The sequence below is a fragment of the Lepus europaeus genome, chromosome 21 (genome assembly GCF_033115175.1).
Source record: "Lepus europaeus isolate LE1 chromosome 21, mLepTim1.pri, whole genome shotgun sequence".
NCBI lineage: Eukaryota > Metazoa > Chordata > Mammalia > Lagomorpha > Leporidae > Lepus > Lepus europaeus.
Window position 1 is genome coordinate 3,870,344 of NC_084847.1, and position 21,606 is coordinate 3,891,949.

Genomic DNA, 21,606 nt, shown 5'->3' on the forward strand with positions numbered 1-21,606 from the left:
CCTCGGGAACGAGCTGGGTCATCTGCCAGGTGGCTGGGCCGCACCCCAGCCACCCCTGCGACACAGGTGAACGCCTCTGGCACCCCCAGGGGAATCCACTGCTGCACACGTGTCACAAGTTTGGGTGCTGAGTCAGATCTGCTCTTGCCTCCCCCACGTCCCAGGCGAAACCTGTCTTTGCCAATACTTCTGTCAATCATCGTGGCGCCTTGAAGTGGGCACTTAACCACCTGAGGGCCTTAGTGTGACCTTTGTCACACAGCAGGTGGCAGGGCAGAGGCCCGGGGGAGTCCTCACCCTGGAAGGGAGCCACCAAATTCCTTGAGGGAAGGCAGCACAGCCGGACTGGCCCACTCTGTGGCCCCCCTGCGGGCCACACCGCTGGCCTCTCTCCCGGGGGGGAGGGGGGGACGCCAAGGCCTTCTCTCACCAGGTCTCCCCGAGCACAGCTCTGCTCTCAGTTTCTCCCTCCTTCATGCCTGGCCGTCTCTCTCTCAGGCCAGGAGGTGCCCTCCGAGGCCGGAAGTGTTTCTCCCCGGGACAAGTGAGGGTGGCCAGTGGACCAGGCACGCCCTGTGCAAGGTGCAGCAGAAGACTCAGGACCTCCAGGCTGAGGTCGCGGTTCCCAGCTCCTTCCTGTCACTGCGGGTGGACAGCGCTGGGGGGAGGAGAAGCCCAGGGGAGGAGGGTGCCCCCCGGGGGTGGGTGGCGCCACCCGTGCTGGGGCTATGGGCAGGGGTGGGCAGCGGGGTGGCTTCGCAGAGTGCCCTGTGTGTGCAGGCTAGTGATGGAGCAAGGACAAAACGCCTCAGGTCCACGCTGACCTCTGACCTACACAACAGCAAGCTGGCCCCGATTTCTAATGCAGCCCCACCTGCCTTGACCAGCCCCGCCCGCCTGGCCTGCTGGACACCCCACTGTGTGAAAAGTCCAGCCCTCAGCCTGAGCTCTCCCCACTCCCCCAAGCTCTCTCCCCGCAGCCCCAGCCCAACCCCTCGCAGCTCACACTGTGATCTCGCAGGACCTTTGGCAGGAGCCCAGCTTAGCTCAGACCCCCAAGACTCCCTGACGGCGCGGTTTATCCACAAAGTGGCGGGAAGGGGCTCGCTCTGCGAGCGTTCACCCGGGCGTGAGACCCCCACCCGGCTTTATTCTGAATGAACCTGGTCTGGCTGTGGCTTCGTGCTCTGTCTCTTCTTTCCTGACAGCCAGGACCCCTGCCCCGGGCCGCCCTAGCAGGTGCACTGAAGGCGCGGGGGGAAATGGTCGCCTCTTCCTGGGAACAGTTTAAAAACAGGTCGTCTCGCTGTATCGTTTATGTTTTACTCAAGCAGAATAAAAATCCTGAAAACCGAACGTGCCCGCGGCAGGCTGAACTCTATGTATGGGACGCGCTCGCGCCCACGGGTCCCCTCCGCGGACGGCTCAGGTCAGAGAGGGGCGTGCGCGCCGCGGAGGCTCGGTGTGCGGCTGCGCACGGCGTGCCCGGCCCAGGGGCGTGGTCACGGGCGGATCAGGTCGCACTCAGCGAGGCGCGTGCGCGCCGCTGAGGCTCGGTCTGCGGCTGCGCACGGCGTGCCCGGCCCAGGGGCGTGGTCACGTGGCTGTCAAGATGGCGGCGTCCTGCGTGGCGCTGCTGGCGCTGCTGGCGCTGTGTCTGCTGCTGCTCAGCGCGGGGAAACGCCGGCGGCGGGGGCGCGGGTCCCGGCATGTGGTCGTCGTGGTGCTGGGCGACGTGGGCCGCAGCCCCCGCATGCAGTACCACGCACTGTCGTTGGCCAAGCACGGCTTCTCCGTGACGCTCCTAGGCTTCTGCGGTGAGCGCGGAGCCGGCGCGGGTCGGGGGCGAGGCGGAAGCTCCCAGATTCCTTCCAGCGTCTGCTCGGTAGCCTGACCCCGGCGGCCTGGAGTCCCCGTGCAGTCTGCAGCCCCGGGGCGGGGGCGGGGGCGGAGGGAGGGTCTGCCGCAGTGCGGGGCGTGCCCGCACAGTGCCAGGCACCGTGGGAGCCCGTGCAGTCCGGGCGGGCATGGGCTTCGTTCTGTCTTCCGGCTGCTGGGGGAGGGAGGAAGCTGTTTGGACAGTCTCCCGGCCGGTGGTCAGTGTGAACCCAGTCGCGCCGACCGGCAGGTGTGTGGCTGTTTCCGGCACAGCGAATGGGAGGTTCTTGTTTTCAGACTCCAAACCCCGCGATGAGCTCTTGCAATGCGACCGGATTCAGATAGTGAGGCTGACTGAGCTTCGGCGCCTTGCAGGTAGTGCGCGGTCAGCCTCCCTCCTGGGCCTCCGCGGGGGCGGTATGGGGGCTGCGCTGGTGCAGACCGTGTCTTCTGACCTGCAGTCGGGCCCCGAGTTCTCCAGTACGGGATCAAAGTTGCGTTTCAGGCCGTGCACCTGCTGTGGAGGTTGATGTGGACGGAGCCCGCCGCCTACATCTTTCTCCAGGTGGGTGTCAGCCCCTGGCTTCCTCTTTGAGATCCTCTGTAACCAGTGTTGCTGACCTCCCAGCCTTTTACAGATGCTCAGTTGAGAGATTGGTGTGTGTGTGTGTGTGTGTATGTGCACTCGCAAAGACGTGAGCAGGAGCCTGTGCTGTGACTCCGTTCGGTACCCGTCAGTACTCTGTCCTTTAGGTGCCGTCTAACCTTGCACTTGTTACGTGTTCAGCTGCCTTACCTGTGTTACCTCCTTTAATCTCCAAGCGACCATACACAGCAGGTTCTTGTGTCATCTGCTTTTCAGAGATGTGGAAGCCTGCACCCAGAGACGTTCTGAAAGTAGCTCCGTGTTGCAGAGCTAAGAAGTGGCAGAGTTAACTTTTGAACCTTCTGTGTTTTTTTTTTAAACTGTGATGCTGTTCCCCCCCACCAAACATTCATTTATTTAATTTAAAGGCAGAGTTAGAGGCAGAGAGAGAAAGAGAGAGAGAGAGAGAGAGAGAGAGAGAGAGAGATCTTTCATCTGCTGGTTCATTCTCCAAATAGCTGCAGTGGCCAGAGCTGTGCTGATCTGGGTGCAGGGGCCCAAGCACTCGGGCCGTCCTGTGCTCCTTTCTCAGGCTCACTAGCAGGGAGGTGGTTTGGAAGTGGAGCAGCTGGGCTAGAAGCGGTGCTCTGATTTCAGATCCTGACTTTGCAAGCAGAGACGTAACCCGCTGTGCCACAGCGCGGCCCTAGCACGGAGCCTATGATGTCTCCCCCTCACCCACTGTTGATATGTGGGCACACCTTCCTCCAGTGGGCGGCACCCAGTTGCAGTACTGTGTTTATTTAGTCTCACCTTAATGGACAGTCGGGTTCTTCCAGGTATTCTTCCTTTCACAAACAGTGCAGCTCATGTTAGTGCAGTGGCCCAGGGCCAGCTTCTTCCTGAAGACAGGTTCCTGGCAGTGGCCTTGCTCAGCCACAGTTGTGTGTACTTGGAACACGCTGTGATCTGATCCCAGGTCGCCTTACCATAGGGCCGGGCCGGCTTTTCCCCCACTGAACGGGGTGGCCGTGCTCCCCCGCGTCCTCCGTCTCCAGCCGACGTTGGGCGCAGAGCCTGCACTGTGGTGGGTGAATGCGGCTTCGTGTCTCTGCTCGTGGGTGACCCTGCTCGTTTCCACTCTCCTATGACGTGTTGTCCCTTTGCGCTGGCAGAGACGGCCTTTCTTCTGCTTCCTGGTTGTCGGGAGCCCGTGTGTTGCTACTGTGGAGTCTGGTCTGGGTTTCCTCGTCTTCATCCTGCCCTTATTGTCCCAGAACCCCCCCGGCCTGCCTGCCATTGCCGTCTGCTGGTTTGTGGGCTGCCTTTGTGGGAGCAAGCTCGTCGTCGACTGGCACAACTACGGCTACTCCATCATGGGTCTGGTGCACGGGCCCCACCACCCCCTCGTCCTGTTGGCCAAATGGTGAGATCCGGGTGGAGGGTGTGAATGCCGTCCTTCGGACCTGGTCAGCGGGGTGGACTCAGGCTGGTCCTGTGTGTCCGCAGATCGAGGGCCTGGCTGGGTAGGAACCGGCTTCAGCAAAGGAGGGTGTTGGGAGGTCCTGAGAGATGGCCTCCAGCTTAGGCTGCTGTCAGCGGGGCCTGGCTCTTCTCTCTCTGTGATCTCTTCACAGGGTGGTCTCAGAGTCCAGGGGCTCCCCTAGCTCGCATCCCTGTGCGATGAGGCTCCAGGGAAGAGCAAGTCTCCCTGGTTGGCTCACATAGGTCTGATCTGTCCATGGATGCGAGGCATTGTGATCCCCTGTTGTGACAAGAGACGGGTCCGAGTCACACCCGGACCACATGGCTGGACAGAGAGTGAGGGCAGGTCCCATAGTCACTGTGGTGGGAAGAAAGGCCTGTGCAGCCGGCTGGACCCAGAGCAGAAAGCACCCTTTTTAAAAAATCACTGACATTTTATTTGAAAGGTAGAGAGACACTGAGGTCTCCCTTATGCTGGCTCACTCCCCAGATGCCCGCAACAGCCAGAGCTGAGCCAGGCTGAAGCCTGGAGCCCAGAGCTCTTCCTGGGTCTCCTGCGTGAGTGGCAGGGACCCAATGCCTTGAGCGTCACCTGCTGCCTGCCTCAGGCCTGGGTTCAGTGCCACAGTGTCTTGGCACCTCTCTCACCCTTGCTAACTTTCCTTTGTACCATGGTGAGAGCAGGTGTGGGCCCCCCACTCGGGCAGCGAGAGTACGGGGAGGCTGGGGTCTCATCACCAGGCCTGTGTTGCATTTCTTGTTATGGCAAGAGAGACCACTTTTCACTTGGTCGAGTCCCGGTACTCGCGCTGGAAAGTGACCGGACGTAAAGGAAGGTGCAGAGAACCTGCAGGCAGCTCAGGTGCTGCTCGCTCTGCAGCCTCTTCTGTAGGGAGCGGGCGGGGTCTCCCTGCTCTGGGCCCCCCGCCCACCAGCCTCGCGTCTCTTCAGGTACGAGAGGCTCTTTGGGCGCCTGGTGCACTTCAACCTGTGTGTGACCAACGCCATGCGGGAAGACCTGGCAGAGAACTGGCACATCAGGTCTGGATGCCCATCAGGCCGAAGGAGGCCTGGGGCCCCGTGCTGGTGGGGAAGGGAGCAGTGAGGCTTTCGGCAACACCGAGGGGCTGGGAGGTGCATGCTGGCCTTGGGACGCCAGCGGCGTGGTGGGGCCGGGATTCTTCCCCAGCCGGCTGGGAGGCCCCGGGCAGTTTCGCTCTTAGCACATCTCTCTGCTTTCGGAGTGATCCCAAGGCCTTGTATTGTCTGGGGCTTGGGTCCCAGGATCCTGGGGCTTGGCCCGCCCCTCCCTGGAGTGCCCCGTGATGTCGTTGCAGAGCGGTGACCGTCTACGACAAGCCGGCATCCTTCTTCAAAGAGACGCCCCTGCACCTGCAGCATGAGCTGTTCCTGAAGCTGGGCCGCACCCACTCTCCCTTCAGGGCCCGGTAGGCCTGCCAGCTTCGGCCGCCGTCTCCCCTCCTTGCTGCCGTGGTGGCCTCTCCCCTGTCTCCACCACAGACCTGGGAATCCACGAATCCGGGGCCGGCCCCTGGGTTTTGTAAATAAAGTTTTACTGGGCACACGGCGTGCACCCTCCCCTCCCTGCCACCTGTGGCGGTTGTGGAGCTGCACTGGTTTCCGTGCCTGTGGTGGGGTCCCTGGACCTGTCTTCGGCGTGTCCCCTGGAGCTGAGGAGGGGCCCTTGTGCTGCTCCGCATACGTGTTGTCTGTGTCCCCAGTAACCCAGCCTGGTGGCCGAGGTGTCACGGTGTTCTTGTCTGAGAGACAAGTGGGGAAGGTCGGGCTTGGGAGTCCTGTTTCCTGCCGTGGCCCCTGCCAGCAAGTGACCGCTGTCCCAGGCCTCAGTGGCGGGGTGGGCAGGGCGGTGCTGCTGTGGCCAGGTGCCTGTTCTTTCTGAGCCGGGCCTCATTGAGGTGGGAGACAGCATCCTGGGCCCCAAGCCTGCCCTGCGGCATCTCCCCTTTTCCTCTGCTCGCCCAGCTCAGAGCCCTCAGACCCTGCTGTGGAGAGGTCGGCCTTCACGGAGCGCGATGCTCAGAGTGGGGCGGTGACACACCTGCGCAGGCGGCCGGCTCTGCTGGTCAGCAGTACAAGCTGGACAGGTGTGCCTGAGCTCTGCCCCGGACACTTGGGTGTCGGGCACCTGCTGACCCCCGCAGGCCCCCACCAGGAGGGGAGGGCGGGTGTGCCGGGCGGGGCATCTGGGGACAGGCCTGTGACGCTCAGTTCTCTTCTTGTAGAGGACGAGGACTTCTCCATCCTGCTGGCTGCCCTAGAAAGTAGGTGTGTGGCTCGGCTGCAGCCCAGGCTTGCTGGGACCCCACAGCTGTGAGATGCTTGGCCTGGCAGGCCTGCTGCGTGTTCCTGTCCCGGGGCCCTGGGGGGCAGGCACAGCCTGAGGACAGCAGGAGTGGACATGGGCAGCTCTCGGGCCCTGTTTGGGCCATGGGATGGCCAGGTCTGGATGTGAGGGGCTGTGTTGGGAGAGCATCTCCAGCTGCCTCCGCTGCCCCCACTCTGCCGTCCAGGGGCCCGTTCGTGGCTCAGTATTTTTGTCCACAGAGTTTGAACAGCTGGCCCTCCATGGAGACGACCTTCCTCCTCTAGTGTGTGTGATAACAGGTACTGCCGGACTCCACACCCTGTGTGGGGGGGTGGGGGGGGGTGAGCACGCGGCCTTCACCCCACACAGCATTGCCTCAGCTCTGCAGGTGGGTTCATCGTCCACTCCTCACAAGGGGAAACAAAGGCCCAGGTCGGAATCTCAGAAGACCTCGGGCAGTGGGCTCTCCACCTTTTTAGTGGTTTTCACTTATCTATTCACTTTTGAAGGTTCATTTATTTTTAGTGTTTAGCTCTTTTTATTTATTTAAGAGGTAGAGTCACAGAGGGAAGGAGAGATAGAAAGATCTTCCGTCTGCTGGTTCACTCCCCAGTTGGCTGCAATGTCTGGGGCTGGGCTGATCCAAAGTGAGGCGCCAGAAGCTTCTTCCAGGTCTCCCAAGTGGGTGCAGGGGCCCCAGCATTTGAGCCACCTTCTACTGGTTTCCCAGGCCATAGCAGAGAGCTGGATTGGAAGAGGAGCAGCCGGGACTCGAACCAGCACCCATGTGGGATTCTGGTGTGGCATGCAGAGGCTTAGCCCACTACTCCACTGCACCGGCCCCTCATTTATTTATTTGAAAGGCAGAGTTAGAGAGAGAGAGAGATCTTCTGTCTGCTGGTTCACTCCTCAAATGGCTGAAAAGGACAGGGCTGGGCCAGACTGAAGCCGGGAGCCGGGAGCTTCTTCCGGGTCTCCTATGGGGGTGCAGGAGCCCAAGCACTTGGGCCGTCCTCCACTGCTTTCTCAGGCCCATCAGCAGGGAGGAGCTGGATTCGAGGTGGAGCAGCCAGGACTCAAGTCGGCACGCACATGGGGTGGTGGCGTGCAGGCGGCTGCTGTGCCTGCGTACCTGCTACTCCACAACGCCGGCCCCTCAGTGGTTTTAAGCATCCTTTTACTTTCAAAACCTGAGAGGTCACTGTGGGGCCCTGAGCTGCCTCCAGACACGGGTGAGGAGTGGGGGGTGGGGCCTGGCACTCTGGCCGCTCCCTTCCCTCTTCTCACCTGGCTGGCTCCTGGCGGGGCGGGAAGCCCTGTGTCCCCACCGTGGCTTACGTGATGAAGCTGTGTCCACCTGGCCAGCATTTATCCCGCCCACGTTCAGAGTCCGGGGCCAGCGGCTGCAGGTTGCAGGGCCTTCCGTACCTCAGTGGCCTGAGTGCCCACCATGTGGGATCTCTGGCTCCTGAGGCTGTTTGTGGATGGGCCCGGAGGGGCCTGACTGTGGCTGCCGAGGGGAAGATGTTTTGGGGCAGTGGCCTGAGCTGGGGGCCGTTGTGCAGGCGGGCCTCCTGCAGCCCCTGCTTCTCTCTGCCAAGGCAAAGGGCCCCTGAAGGAGCACTACGGCCGCCTGCTGGCCCAGCGGCGTTTCCAGCACATCCAGGTGTGCACCCCGTGGCTGGAGGCCGAGGACTACCCCTTACTCCTAGGTGAGAGATCGGCGGGAAGTGGGGCTTGGGGAGGTCCGGGAGGTCGGCCATTTCCTGAGGGGCTGCTAGAGAAGTCTCCCGGCCTCTGCGGCCTGTTCTCTCAGAACCTTTAGAACTGTGCCAGCCACGCTCAGCTCACAGGCCAGTCACAGAAAGGCCTCAGGCTAGACTGGGCCCTGGCCCACTGGCCATCTAGGGGTGGCCTGCCGGGAACCCTGGCAGAGCCTGGAGAGGCCCCTTTGTGGCGTGCCAGCCCCTCCCTGCCCAGGAACCCAGAGGCTGTTTGCCAAGGGGCCCTCAGCCCCCGCACCCTGCATTCCGCCTTGCTCTGCGGTCTGCACCGAGGCTGGGCCTGGGATTGGCTGGGGGCCCATGTCCTCCAGGTGTGGGAGGTGGCGGCTCCTAGGTGTGCAGACCGCGTGTTCAGCAGTCTCTCCCTCTCGGTTACTGGGAGGAGGGAAGCTGGGGACTGTCCCTAGATAATCTCCCAGTGGCCGCTGGTGAGCTGTGAGCAGTGTCAGCCCATGGCCTTCAGCAGGCAGGAGTTTCCAGTGTTTGTGGAGTTTAAATACTGGGCTTGCTTTATTTGAAAGGCAGAGTGACAGAGAGAACTCTTCCACCCACTGGTTCACTCCCCAAATGCTCACAGCAACCAGGGCTGGGCCAGGTTGAAACCAGGAGCCCAGAACTTCATCCAGGTCTCCCACGTGGGTACAGGGGCACAAGCACTCGGGCCGTCCTCCGTTGCTTTCCCAGATGCATTAGCAGGGAGCTGGATCGGAAGCACGGTAGCCAGCCTGGAACCGGCGCTCTGCTAAGGGGTGCGGTGTCCCAAGCTGGGGCCTACCCCGTGCTGCCCCAGATGCTGTATTTTCATGAGGACAGCTGGATCTGCCCTGGGTTCTTTTTCAAAGTATCGCAGTAAAATCAGAGTCGCCGTTCGGCTGTGTGGCTCAGCGGCGTTCACCATGTGCATGGTGCTAAGCCACCGTCACCATTCCCTGTTTCTAGAAACTGTACCGTGTGCAGTGACTGCCCGGGAGCTCCTTATAGGAAACGGGTGCCGCGCAGAGTGAGCTCAACTTAAGTGGGGAGCACTGGGCCGAACGGTCTGGAGTGGCCACTGGGCAGTGCTGCCGAGTCTGCCCTGGCTGGTGTCAGCCCCGTGCGCGTGGCCTAGACCTTCCCTGATCTGCCTGCCGCAGAGGTGTGGTGCACAGCCCTGCTAGCTCTGTGTTCACAGGGCACAGGCAGTGCCCTGACCCCGCCCCACCTCCCTGCAGGGTCGGCGGACCTGGGCGTGTGTCTGCACAAGTCCTCCAGTGGCCTGGACCTGCCCATGAAGGTGGTGGACATGTTCGGGTGCTGCCTGCCTGTGTGTGCAGTGACCTTCAAGTGGTAGGAGTGGAAACAAACTTCTGGGTGTGGGTTCTCAGCTGAGGGGGTCACAGCTGCTGGTCACAGGGCCCCAGCAGGACGCCTCCCGTGTCTAGAGCAAGGACCCTCTGCTTCCTGTGGTTCAGCTGAGCATGGAGTATTTGGCTTCCTCCATGTACTGCCAGCACCGCCCATCCCAACAGCAACAGTGTTCTGTGCTCACAGAATGGGGGTGGTGGCCTCTCTCTCCATGTCCCCTCTGGCTGAGCCGTGTAGTGGGGTGTGTCAGCTGTGTGTCCTTGTGTGACTGCACTGCTGCTGTGGGAATGGGCAGTGTTGGCAGAGTTTGTAGAACGTGGCCCCAGGGCTGGGCACTGAGTACCTGCTCTGTGTGGGAGGTTGAGGGCGTGCGACCCTCACGTGAGCTGAGCCAGGGCACGTCCAGATCAAACTGCCCATGACCCTGAAAAGCCACCACAGTGTACGGAGCCGATCTTGGGATACCCAGGATACCTGGGCGTGGAGTTAAGACGGAGCAGCCCGAGTGTGTTCTCACTGAAGGACGGGCAGTACCTGAGCTCCACGCACTGGCACAGGCCCCTCCTGCATGTCAGCCTGGATGCTGTGAGGTCCACAGGTCAGGTGTTCTGTCCAGACACACTCTGAAAGCAGACCCAGAAACCCTACTGCTGTGGGGGCGGGGGGTGCCTGGACGGCCACAGGTCCTTCTCCATGCAGCTCGGGCCTCCCTCTCTCTGCAGTTTACATGAGCTTGTGAAGCATGAAGAGAACGGCCTGGTCTTCCAGGACTCGGAGGAGTTGGCTGCTCAGCTGCAGGTAGCCATGTCTGTCCCTCGCTCCTGGATTCCCAGTGGTGGGGGGTGGGCCTGGGCAGCAGGCTCCCAGAAGCCAGTGGGCAGAGCTGGGACACACTCCTGCCTGCCCTCTGGGTTCATGGTGCTGACGAGCAAGGTGGCCCTGTGTGGGCAGTCAGGATCGGAGGTGCGGGTGGGGAGTGAACGGAGCCTCTTGGAGCAGCCCTGAGAGATGGCTGGGATTTTGCAAACTGCATCACAAAAATTCCTCGTTCTGTTTTGCAAAGACTTATTCATTTGGAAGGCAGAGTGAGAGAGGGAAAAGCATATCTTCTATCTGCTGGTTCACTCCCCAGATGGCTGCAGTGGCTGGGAGGAGCCTGGAGCTCCATCCTGGTCTCCGACACGAGTAGCAGGGGCTTGAGCACTTGGGCCATCATCCGCTGCTCTCCCAGGCACACTGTCAGGGAGCTGGATTGCAAGCGGAGCAGCTGGGACTCTGCCCGTGCCTGATGTGGGATGCCCACGTGAGCAGCAGCGGCTTACCCGCTGTGCCACAGTGAGGGCCTGGCAGGCTCGTCCTTGACAAGTTAGTGATTGGCAGACTTCTGCCCAGGCGCTGCCACGCCATCTGCCACACGACTGCAGCATGAAGGCAGCCACAGACTCGGGGTGGGGTGGGTGGCGGGGCACCACTAAACCCTCACTGCAGAGGCGAGGGGCAGATGTGACCTGCTGACCTGACCTACAGGCAGCGGAGTGCGAGGCAGTCCGTGCCCCCCTCCCAGCAGACGGGCTGGACCACGCTGGCTGGGGAGGGCCCTCGGGGGGACAGCTGGCAGAGGCCGGGAGGTGCCCAAGGCATGGAGCCTAAGAGGAGGGTGTGCAGGGAAACTTCCAGAAAGCACTGTCAGGCAGGAGCTGGAGCATGTGGGGGCCTGAGGGCAGGGACGGGATGGGGTGTTGCTGGTCAGGGGCCTGGGTGTGAGGAGGCCCTAGGGAAGCTCTGGTCCTTATTTCCTTGTAGATGCTCTTCTCAAAGTTCCCGGATCCCGCTGGCAAGCTGAACCAGCTCCGGAGGAACCTCCAGGAGTCACAGCAGCTGCGATGGGATGAGAGCTGGGAGCAGACCGTGCTTCCGCTCGTGATGGACGGATGAGTCCCGCTCTCCGACACCAAGCAGCGCCCCCCAGTGGCCAGGAGGCAGGACAACAGCAGGAACAGCCGTTTTTGTAAGGACAGGAACCAGGGGGCCTCCCTGCTGCTGGGAGACTGGAAACCCCCTCATTGCTCTCAGGGCCACTGCCCCTGGCCTGCTTCCTTCCCCTGACCTCGGCGTCTCATCCCAGCGTCCTCCTGCAGCGTCGGCACTGGAACACATCACTCTGCCACGGCCTGGCTCTCCAGGGGCTGCGAGTTCAGGGACCGTCATACTTGATACACATTTTCATTTGCACAAAGGAAACGTGCTCTGTGGTGGTTTTCTTGAGCCTGAAATGGTGCACTTCTGAGTCGAGCAAGGCTGTGGGTCCCAGCGTTGAGGCCCAGGGACAGCACTGTCAGCTTTTCCACGGGAGCGGTCTTCCCACGCTGCCTGCGATCCTGATTTCTCACCATGTCCGGGATGGGAGCCTACAGCGCCAGCTTCAGAATCACCACCTCCCACTGCTCCTCGTAAGGAAACAGAGCCCGGTCGTGAGGCGGCACCACCTCCCAGCGGATCCCGGCCTGGCCTGCAAACAGAGCACCCGTCACAGGATGCCGGTCTGATGGGCTCAGACTGCCGGGCCACCCCAGAGCCTAGCCTCCCAGGCGACACCAGGAACCTGTGTTCTTGTCGGCAGTGGCGGGCCCCCGCTGACTTGGTTGAGAAGGCCTGGGATCTGACCCGCACCTGCCTGGCTGCTCAGGAAGCTGGCGGCCATGGTGTCTGTGCGTGTTGACCGCTGCAAGGACGCCAGTCAGGGGCCTCAGGGCGTTTTTGCCATGAAGGAATCAGTAAAGACGTGAACGTGTACGGGTCCGGAGTACCGTGTTAGCTCGTCAGCTGGGTGTGGGCCGTGTGGAACTTTCCTGCCTGCATCTGCTCTGTGGCACATGGTGACCACACGTGGTCTGTGCCACAGCTGCCCTGGCCTGCGGTAGGTGGTTTTGGGTGGGGTGGGTGTAGTCTGGCTGCCAGCTTGTGCCCCACTGTTGGTGCACTTGTACGGTGCCACAGCGTGCCTGGTGAGCAGTCCCTGTGTGCCGGGCACCATCCTAGCAGTCGAAGCTCCCCTGGAGGTAGATGTCAGCTGTGCTAGGCGGTGCCTGGCACACGGGGAGTGCTCGCCAGGCACGCTGTGGCACCATACAAGTGTACCAACACGGGTGGATGTCCCCCGGGTGGAGAAGGCAGGACCCTGAAGGGCAGGGAGGAGAGTGAGGGCCCAGAACCCGGTAGGCCTGACCCTGACCCTGACCCTGACCGCCCCTCCCACCGCCTGCATGTTCACAACCTGCTCTGGTCTCCGGGGTCACTGCCTGGCCCCTGCCTGTGGGGCCTCCTGGCTGTGCCCTAGGGTCCCTCTCTGGCCATGTGGGCCTTGCTGGCGTCCTGCAGCCAGGGGCTCACCTAGCTGCGCAGTGAACAGCTGGGGTGTTTCTGGGTTGCGGACGGTGGAGGCCACGTAGACGTCAGGAGCCTGCTGTTCCTTCTGGCAGCCCGAGAGCCTCCGCAGGAGCCCGACCAGTGAGAGGACGGCGTCTAGGCAGTACAGCACATCTGGGGGGAGGGTTCAGGTTACTGGGGTGCACGGTTTTATTAATCATGAGCTACAGATGGAGAACAGACCTGCCGCCACTCACAGGGGTCCTTTAAAGAACGCTTCCCTGCCCCTGGGCCTAGGGGGAGGGTCTTAATGAGGCAGGGCCTCCGACTTGCTGCCTGGGACCTGCTGGTGTTGGCTGTGGGTGGCATGTGCTCATGGGTCCCTGTCAGCCAGACCTGTAGGGGCTGTGACCCTGGCCACTGTGGGGCCCAGGACCAGAGACCCAGCTCTGTTGAGGCAGAAAGGGGAACTGAGTGTGGCAGCAGACACAGAGCCCTTGGTGGCCCAGCCGAGCACCACCTGGCCCTGTCCTGTGACCTGTAAGACTCAGGGTGTAGGACAGGCGTGTGGGTGGGGACAGTCAGGGCCACAGGGCTGCACAGGTGCATGGTGACAACAGCACGAGCACAGCCATGCGTGGAGCAGGTGATGCCAGTGTGGATGGGTGGGGGCCGCTGGGGGCCGGCAACCTGCCGAGGACAGGCACAGTCCTGGTGGAGCCGCGATGCTCTTTAGGGCCCCAGGACCATTGGGGGCTGCCGTGCCCTTTCCTGCCCGCATCTGAAGCCTGGGGTGGGCGCAGGCGCAGCTCCGCTGGATGCCTGGTGGTGAATGCTGGCATCTCGGGCCTGGCCCTCGGTTCCCTGTGATGGGCAGCTGTGCTCTGCTGTTCGGGCCACAGACAGCAATGCAGGCGCTGCCCTGGGGCTGCTGAGACGGCCTGGAGCCTGTTCTCACCTCTAGCCTTGCTGGGAAGAGCCAGGGCCCGGTGGCCGACATAGCAGCCCTAACAGGAGTTGGCCCATCTGCAGTGAGGGGGCTGTGGTCTCAGGGAAGCGGAGGCCCCATCACTTCCCCACCTGTGGGCTGGGCAGTACCTGCGGCGATGACCACGTCTGGCTGGAGGGTGGAGAGCTGCAGGTCTGTGGCGACGTCCCAGTCCAGCTGGGCCACAGTGACTGTGGGGTGCCGGGGGTCTGTGGCCACATCTGGCTCCAAGGAGAAGCCGTTGAGAGCAATGTTCTGGCGGAGCTGCTCAAGGACGCGGCTGTGACAGTCGCTGAAGATGAACGCTCTGGGGTGGCACGTCCTGCAGATGGCCAGGCCCGTGAGGCCAGCCCCACTGCCAAGCTCCAAGACGGTCCTGGGGCGGGGGGGGGGGAGGGGGGACTGTGTCTGTAACTGTGCCACAGCAAACCCGCCTCTTGCCTGCCTGTGCCCCAGGCTCACCTGTGAGCAAAGGCTGCTGGGTTCTGCACGGCCCATTCTGCCAGGTACAGGGCGGCGTCCCACGTGACCAGGCCTGTGGTGCCGTGCGCCACGATGGCGGTGCTCTCCGTGAGCGTGACCGCATCTCCAGAAGGCTGCACCGGGGGAGGGCGGGGACAGGGAGTTAACCCAGCCGTCGGGGCGGGAGCTGGCGGTTCACAGAAACCACAGCACGGCCACACCTCGGGACGTGCGGTGGCAGCGCAGGGGGCGACCCGCTGGCTCCAGAACCAACCCCGAGCAGCGTGGATGGGTCTCGAGGGCTACGTGAGCTGAACAGCCAAACTCTGGCTGCTGCTGGGAAGACCGGAGAGGCACTGAGGGAGCGCACGCCCACCGAGACGCTGACCCAGAGCGAGACACCGAGACAGGCGAGCCGACGAGGACGGAGACAGACTTGAGTGTCGAGGGGTGGGCATTCTGCATTTGGCAAGGATGCACCGCCACTGGCACGGGCCTTAGGGACCCCACCGGAGAACGGGCAGACGTCAGCACAGACAGCAGCGTGGGTGTGAATCACCTGTGGAGTTCAGGCTGAGCCCTCAGAGCCACAGGCTACGCTGCAGGAGGGACAGCAGCCCCCAGAGCTGCCCGCGCACACCTCACGCAGCACAAACACTCCAAGACGTGCTTACGGCTACAGACCAGATGGGGGCGCTACCCGTGTCACGAGCCCTTAAACATGGCTGCTCAGGTCTGAGAGGTGGGAGAGATCTGGAGTGCGAGCAGGGCCTGACCTGCCGCTGCTGGAGTGTGGGGCGGAACCTTCTGGAAGCTGAGGACACCCCTTGGCCAGGAGCCAGCAAGGAAATGGAATTTAGTGCTGGGCCGCGGGAGGCTGAACTCCACCATGACCTGGATGCGCCCGAGGGCCTTGCTGTTACCTGGATCTTGGCCTTGGAGGCGTGAGAGCAGCCGCGCCCGCCCCACTTCTGAGCTGCACAGGCTAGGACAGTTAAGTGTACGTTGCTGTAAGCGCTAAGTTTAAGATAACGGCGTGGTAATGTGTTCTGACCGCAGCATGACAGGGTGATGGCTCTGCGATGACAGTGTGGTTACAGCACGGCCCAGGCAGCAGGGTGAGGGCACTTGGGGACAGGATGGGCTGGTGCTCCCGGGGCAACAGGACAAAGCTAGCGGGCAGCGACGGGCTGGCCCGACTTGGTCACACACTCTGCTCCCAGGGGCCAGCTTTTGCTACATAGATCCCAGAGGAGCGGAGTAACCCGGTCGCCCTGCCTGTCCTTACAGCCGTTTCTCACAGCAGTGTCACCGTAAGATGCCCAGATGTGGCTCTCCCACGCTCCCTGGCTATGCCCCAACATCAGGGGCTCGAAGTAGCATTTCCCCAAAGAACCCAGAGCTTCTGGAAGAAACAGCTCTGCTGCAGGAGATACACAAGGGGAGTTGGGGGAGGTGCGATGTGGGACATCCTGCAGGAGATCCGGCAGGGTGACGGCAGACTCTGAAGCCGGATGGACCCCGGCTCACTCTCCTGAGGACGGGCAGAGGCCAGGCATCCGGCCTTAGCCCCGCCTTCCTGTGTGAGTGGCACCGCTGGGTAAGACGGGGGATGCCGGGAGGCAGCTCCTGGTGCTTACTGCAGCTGACGTGTGAAGACAGCAGAGAACCTGAAAATCACCCTGAGCGCTCCCTGCACTCGGGAGTCTAAGCTGATTCCACCTGGGGCAAACCAGACACGTCGTGTCCCCCAGGACCCCGAACCGTGTTGCTGCCGGAGAGCGCAGGTGGACACGTGTCAGCATGTGGGGCCGAGCGGGGAGGAGCAGGCTGACGGCACCATGACCACGCAGCCAGGAGGCGGCCCAGGCCTTCAACGAGGTGAGCTCAGGAACGAAAGTGCCGGAAGGAAACATCAAAGCATGCCTCGTTCAGAAGCAGACACGAGTGAGGGAACCACAAAGATGCAAGGGTGTGGATCCTCTAACAGGCCAGCGGGGACTGGTGCTGGGTGGGGGCCGGATGCCCAGGCTCTATTCCTTGAACAGAGCGGTAGCTGGGTGACTCAAGCTGTGTGGTTCTCTGTATCCACACTGTGTTTTCTAACAAAAGATCAAAACCAACAATGAAAACCAAGATCTGACCAGCTGTGTCAAGAAGCTGGAGTCCCAGGCACTGTCCATGGCCGGGACGGTGGTGGTGGACGTGGGAGAGCCCCGTGTCTGGTTCTGCCCGTCCCTCGGTACCCACCGTGTGGGAGCTACGTCAGAGCCCACAGCCCCCCAATCTCCCAGCACAGGCCTGGCAGGGCAGGCTCCCGGACAGCTGACCCCGCCCAGGCTGCCGGGAGCCCGGGTTTCACTCTGCCTGAGGGGGCAGGTGCACGTCTCGTACCAGCAAGTAGCTCCGGTGGCACTGTGTGGACTCCTTGGTGGTCAGGACCTCTGCCAGCGCCTCGTACAGCTCGTCCAGGGGCTCTGCGTGCACGGCCTCGTGCTGGGTGGACAGTGACAGTCTCAGCTGAGAGCAGGAAGCTGCCCGCCGGGAACGAGCCACAGTTTGCTCCGCTGTGATCTGAGAAACTGGCTCATGGAAACCTCCCCTGGGGGTGGGTTACTCACAGGTGTGAGGGCCCAGGGCTGGGCAGGTGCACACCCGGGCTTCCCCGAGTACCAACAGGGAGACCGGTGGCCGCTGTGAGGAGAACCCTGGGCAGGGGCTGCAGGACGGGCAGCCGCCAGAGGGGCAGGGGTGACTTCTTTGCTCAGCCCAGGTGAGGTGTGGCCCCGTGTGGGTGGTCACAGCACATCTTGGAGTGGCCCTGAGCAATCGCCTGACACCTGCCCAGTGTCCAGCCAGCTCACCCTTCACTGTCGCCCCATGGTAGTTAGAAGAGGGGCGGGGCCAGGGAGCTCCAGGGGGAGAACGGAGCAGGGGACTGCTGTGAGGGTCTTGCAGGAGCTGGAGCCTCCCACGAGGGCTGGCAGCAGCCCAGCGACGGGCAAAGGCAGGGAGCCGGGCAAGCCCACTGGGCTGCAGGACATGGGGAGAGTGGGCGGGGCCCCAGAGAGGCAGCTGCTGCAGAGAGCCCTGGGAGCAAGGAGGGAGAAGCGGCGGGCCTCTCCCCTCTCCTGCCCTGCACTGCCTCGCACAGATCCACCCCGCTGGCCGCAGTGCCCAGAGAGGCCCCTACCGCACACAGGTTTGTGGAGAGGGCAGAGGGCACAGGCCGAGCGCCCCTAGGCAGAGCCGGCCAGGCCCTGCCAGCAGTCTGGCCGCAGGTGGACACTGCCAGCACTGACCTTTCTGATGAGCTCTGAGAGAAAGCGCCGGACGTAGGTCCCCGATGGCGGGTGCTTCACACACAGAGGGTGTCTCGCGGTCTATGGGAGGCCAAGCTGTTATGGCGGGAGAGGCCCAGTCTCACGCCTCCAGCGAGGAGGGGGCAGCGGATGCCCTCAGGCCCTTGGGGGATTCAGTCCTGAAGCAGTCTGCTCCGCCGCCCAGGTGGGGGCAGCGTGCCCAAGCCCCTCCCCAGGCAGGAACAGGGCGCGAAAGGACCCACGCCAACCTCCCCCGGGGCCGCCGTGGCAACCAGAGTGCGTGGTGAGGACAACGTGGGGCCCTGGCTCTGGGGGGGAGGGGGTCCCAGTCCTCCGTGGGCAGCCGTCCCAGGCCGAGGAGGAGTGGTGAGGAACGCTGTGACGTGAGCAGCCTGGGACAGAGGCTGGGGCCCCGCCCGGGGCGGGCTCGGGGAAGAGCCGAGAGCAGGTGCACCGTGGCAGGCAGGGGACAGTGGGGGCACGCCAAGGCGGCTGTCACCGGCACTCTGCAGAGGGACTGGGCAGGTGGAGTGTGTGAGGAGGGGTGGCTGCTGGTACGGGTGGCGGGCGCTGAGGGCCGTACCCCGGGGCGCAGTGTCGGCCCTGCTGCCAGGAGGCTCCGGGGTTCTTACCCTGTGCACGAGATCCAGCAGCAGCTTCGACCCCGACGGGGCCCTCAGTTCCTCTTCTAGGCTCTAGGTGAGAGAGGGAGAGAGAGAGAGAGAGGAGAGGAGAGAGAGCGGTCGAGTCGCGGGCCACCAGCAGACACTGCCGGTCGAGTCGCGGGCCACCAGCAGACACTGCCGCAGCACCGCCCCCGCCCCTCCGGCCGCGCCCTGGGCCCATTCCCCACTCTCCGCTCCTGGCCCCGAGATGTTTGCAGGGGGCGGCGGCCCCCACGGAAAGGCAGCCCACAAACACGGGGTTCCCGGCGGAAACACTACCCGCAGCCCTGCCGGGCGGGGTCGACGCGGGCAGTCTGCGGTCTCAGTACTCGCCTCCTCCCTAGGCCACCCCCGGCCACCCGTGAGCGCCCGCCGTGGGTGAGCTGGGCGGGTCCCGCGGTCCGCCTGCCCCAGCTCATCCCCCAGCGCCGCGGGCTCGCGCGCAGGTGGCCGCCCAGGTGCGGAGCTCCCGGCGGGGAGCGGCGTCCGGCGACCTCTGCGGCCAGCTCGGGCGGCGAGATGCAAACGGGGCAGGGGCGCGGGGCCCGAAAGGGAGGGGAGCCACGCCACGCCACGCCACGCCACGCCACGCCACGCACCCGGCCCGGGACCGGAGCCACAGCCGCCACGCGAGCGCCGGCCCGAGACCCGCCCGCACGCCCCGCTGGCCTCGCCCGCGCTCCAGCCGCCCACCTGCCACGGGAAGGAGCGCAGCGCGCGCGACGCCAGGAAGCGGCGCTCAAAAGTCTGCAGCAGGCGCTCAGCGCCCACGCGCTCCTCCGGCGCCATGGCGGGGGCGGGGCCGCGGCGTTGCCGGGGGCGGAGCCTAGAGGAGGCGGGCCTGGGGCGGAACGCGGCGGGCATGGGCGTGGCCAGCGATGCGCGTCATCGGGGCGGGGCTTATGGGGCCCTTCCATGCGGCCCTGGGGAGGCGGGGTGTGGGGCGGAGGAGGCCAATGCATTCTGGAGGCGGGGCTTAGGTTCAGGCGGGGCGTGGAGTTTGGGGGCGGGGCTTATGAGAGGTTTCTGGAGGCGGGGCCAGGAGGTGCTTGCGTCCTGGGGGTGGGGCTTGGGGTGGAGCGACGAGGAGGGGCTTGTGCCCTGGGGGCGTGGCCATGGCGAATACCGGAGCGCGACCCCAGGTGCGGACCCTGGGGCGCGGTGGAGCGACAGTCCGAGGCCCTGGAGGTGGGGCCGGGTTCGCGTCGGCCCGCGCGGGGCGGGAGGGCTCCGTGGGTCCCAGGCCCGCGTGGGCGTTGCCGCTATGCCTGCCCCTTCGGGAGGGTCTTCCCGGCGGGGAGGCGCGCGGGGGTCAGGAGCTGCTCCCCGTGCCCCCCATTTCCGGCTCCGCAGCCAAGGACCGCTCGGATCCTGTCTGAAGCGTCGCTGGAACTTTCTGGGGCGTGTTGCCACTTAGGGGACATTTTTATAGCTCAGGTGTGAATTGTGTGCACGGGGACTTTCTGGTGGGGTTTAAGGTTAAGTGAACTCCAGCTTCCCTCGGGCAGTGGTCAGGGGCCCCTGCGGCGAGACGGGAGTTTTAACTTCAGCAGAATGGTCGGAGCAGGTGGGATGGGAAACCCCGAGGCTCCGTCTGATGCCTGGGCCATCTGAGATGCAGGAACAGGTGCACCACGGCTGTGCTCGCGTGATGCCTCGGGGGCGAGAGGACCAGTGTAGGGGTAGCGCTGCTGCGTCCCCTAGAAAGATAAGTTGCAAGTCCTAGTCCCCCCACCCCCCAGCTAGGAATGTGGCCTTATCTGCAAGCAAGGCTCTGCACCTGCGGTCAAGTTAAGACGAGGTCATCCTGTTGTGTCTGAGTGAGCGCCAGCCACACTGACAAACTTTGGAGTCCTTTATTGCCGGCGTTCGGGAGCGAGCTCATGCCCAAAGAACTCCCGACCCCAAAGGCCAAAGCAACAGGGTTTATAAAGGCAGAAACCACAAGGACCAGAGGGGGACACACGGTTGCTAGGGTCAAGCTGACCTAAGGCCTGGCCTGTGTGAAACTAGTATCCATTACAATCTCGACAACGCCAATTACATTCATAACCTGAAGCATAGGGGAAACTAATATTAATTACAATCTTGACATCACCATTAGAATCTTAACAATTCTGGCCGGCGCCGCGGCTCAATAGGCTAATCCTCCGCCTGTGGCGCCGGCACACAGGGTTCTAGTCCCGGTCGCTCCTCTTCCTGTCCAGATCTCTGCTGTGGCCCGGGAAGCCAGTGGAGGATGGCCCAAGTGCTTGGGCCCTGCACTCGCATGGGAGACCAGGAGAAGCACCTGGCCCCTGGCTTCGGATCAGCGGTTGCAGCGGCCATTGAGGGGTGAACCAACAGAAAAGGAAGATCTTTCTCTCTGTCTCTCTCTCTCACTGTCCACTCTGCCTGTCAAAAAAAAAAAAAAAAAGAATCTTAACAATTCCAATTTTGACATTAATCCAGGGATCAGCCTAACTCACATGTGGGACAAATTGCAATTTTATCATTCATTCCAGGTGCAGCCTATCTGTTTTTAAGCTTGAGCGACCTTGCTAGGGAGTTCCGATGCTTTGCCGAGTGGGGCGCAGTGCACTGTTATTGTCTGAGTTTCAGAGCATAGTTAGTGTCAGACCAGAGTCTCACGGCGGGGCCCCCGCTGTCAAGGCGTCACTTCAATGCTAGATTGCGGGGGGGCTCTGAATCCAGCGTCTGGTATCTCTAGCAGACGGGGAGCCCCGGGAAGGCCAGGGCCTGGGAGAAGAGGGCCCTGTGACGAGAGGTGGAGGTGGGGGTGATGTGACAGCACCCCAGGAGCACCGGCAGCCCAGAGCCAGCAGGAAGGCCAGACCGTCCCGTGCGGGTTTCAGAGGGAGCAGGTCTGTGTGACGAAGTCTCTGTTGCTCTCAGCCACCCCCTTTGTGGTGTTTCCGGCAGCCCTAGGAAATTCATACAACTGGGACGCGGTGTGCCGTGGAGATGCAGGGCCTTCGTTAAATGATCAAGAATTTCAGAGCAGTGACAACCGACGGTTAGCCCTGGGCTCCAGGACACTGCTGTGGCCCCAGGTTCTCCTGTGCTGGCCCTGGGGGGCAGGAAGTGGTTCACGTGGGCTGTACCCGTGTCTGACCACCACCCCAGGGTGAGTGACGGTGTCTGCCACGGCCACGCTGAGCCCAAGTTCTGTGTTTCCCCGAGCAGACGCCCTCGATGTCTCGGATCCCGTTAGGAAGCCAGAGGGTTTTTGATGAATTGTCTGATTATTAGGGGGCTGCAGTGACTGCTCCTGGGTCCCCGGGGAGGTCTTGCACCAGGCACTCGTGAATATTAATTATGGAAGTGAAATGTACATTGAACCCCAGAAAGTGCTCACTACAGAAAATCTCACAGTGC

General features: G+C 62.9%; 2 protein-coding genes across 2 annotated transcripts; one reads left to right on the plus strand and one right to left on the minus strand.

Moving 5' to 3' along the window:
• Positions 1 to 1,612: 1,612 nt before the first annotated feature.
• ALG1 (ALG1 chitobiosyldiphosphodolichol beta-mannosyltransferase) lies at positions 1,613 to 11,359 on the plus strand. The gene is made up of 13 exons (XM_062179725.1): positions 1,613 to 1,817; positions 2,176 to 2,253; positions 2,340 to 2,443; positions 3,742 to 3,890; positions 4,901 to 4,990; positions 5,287 to 5,397; positions 5,954 to 6,075; positions 6,214 to 6,252; positions 6,536 to 6,595; positions 7,898 to 8,008; positions 9,292 to 9,406; positions 10,147 to 10,222; positions 11,228 to 11,359. The coding sequence occupies exons 1-13, from the start codon at positions 1,613 to 1,615 to the stop codon at positions 11,357 to 11,359; spliced, it is 1,392 nt and encodes a 463-aa protein (XP_062035709.1).
• Positions 11,360 to 11,825: 466 nt separating this feature from the next.
• Positions 11,826 to 19,017, minus strand: EEF2KMT (eukaryotic elongation factor 2 lysine methyltransferase). The gene is made up of 8 exons (XM_062179726.1): positions 18,922 to 19,017; positions 18,196 to 18,258; positions 17,543 to 17,623; positions 16,635 to 16,736; positions 14,241 to 14,374; positions 13,889 to 14,154; positions 12,815 to 12,964; positions 11,826 to 11,933 (listed from the first exon to the last, which is right to left on the minus strand). Exons 1-8 carry the CDS (start codon positions 19,015 to 19,017, stop codon positions 11,833 to 11,835), a joined length of 993 nt encoding a protein of 330 aa, XP_062035710.1. The 3' UTR covers positions 11,826 to 11,832.
• Positions 19,018 to 21,606: the final 2,589 nt, after the last annotated feature.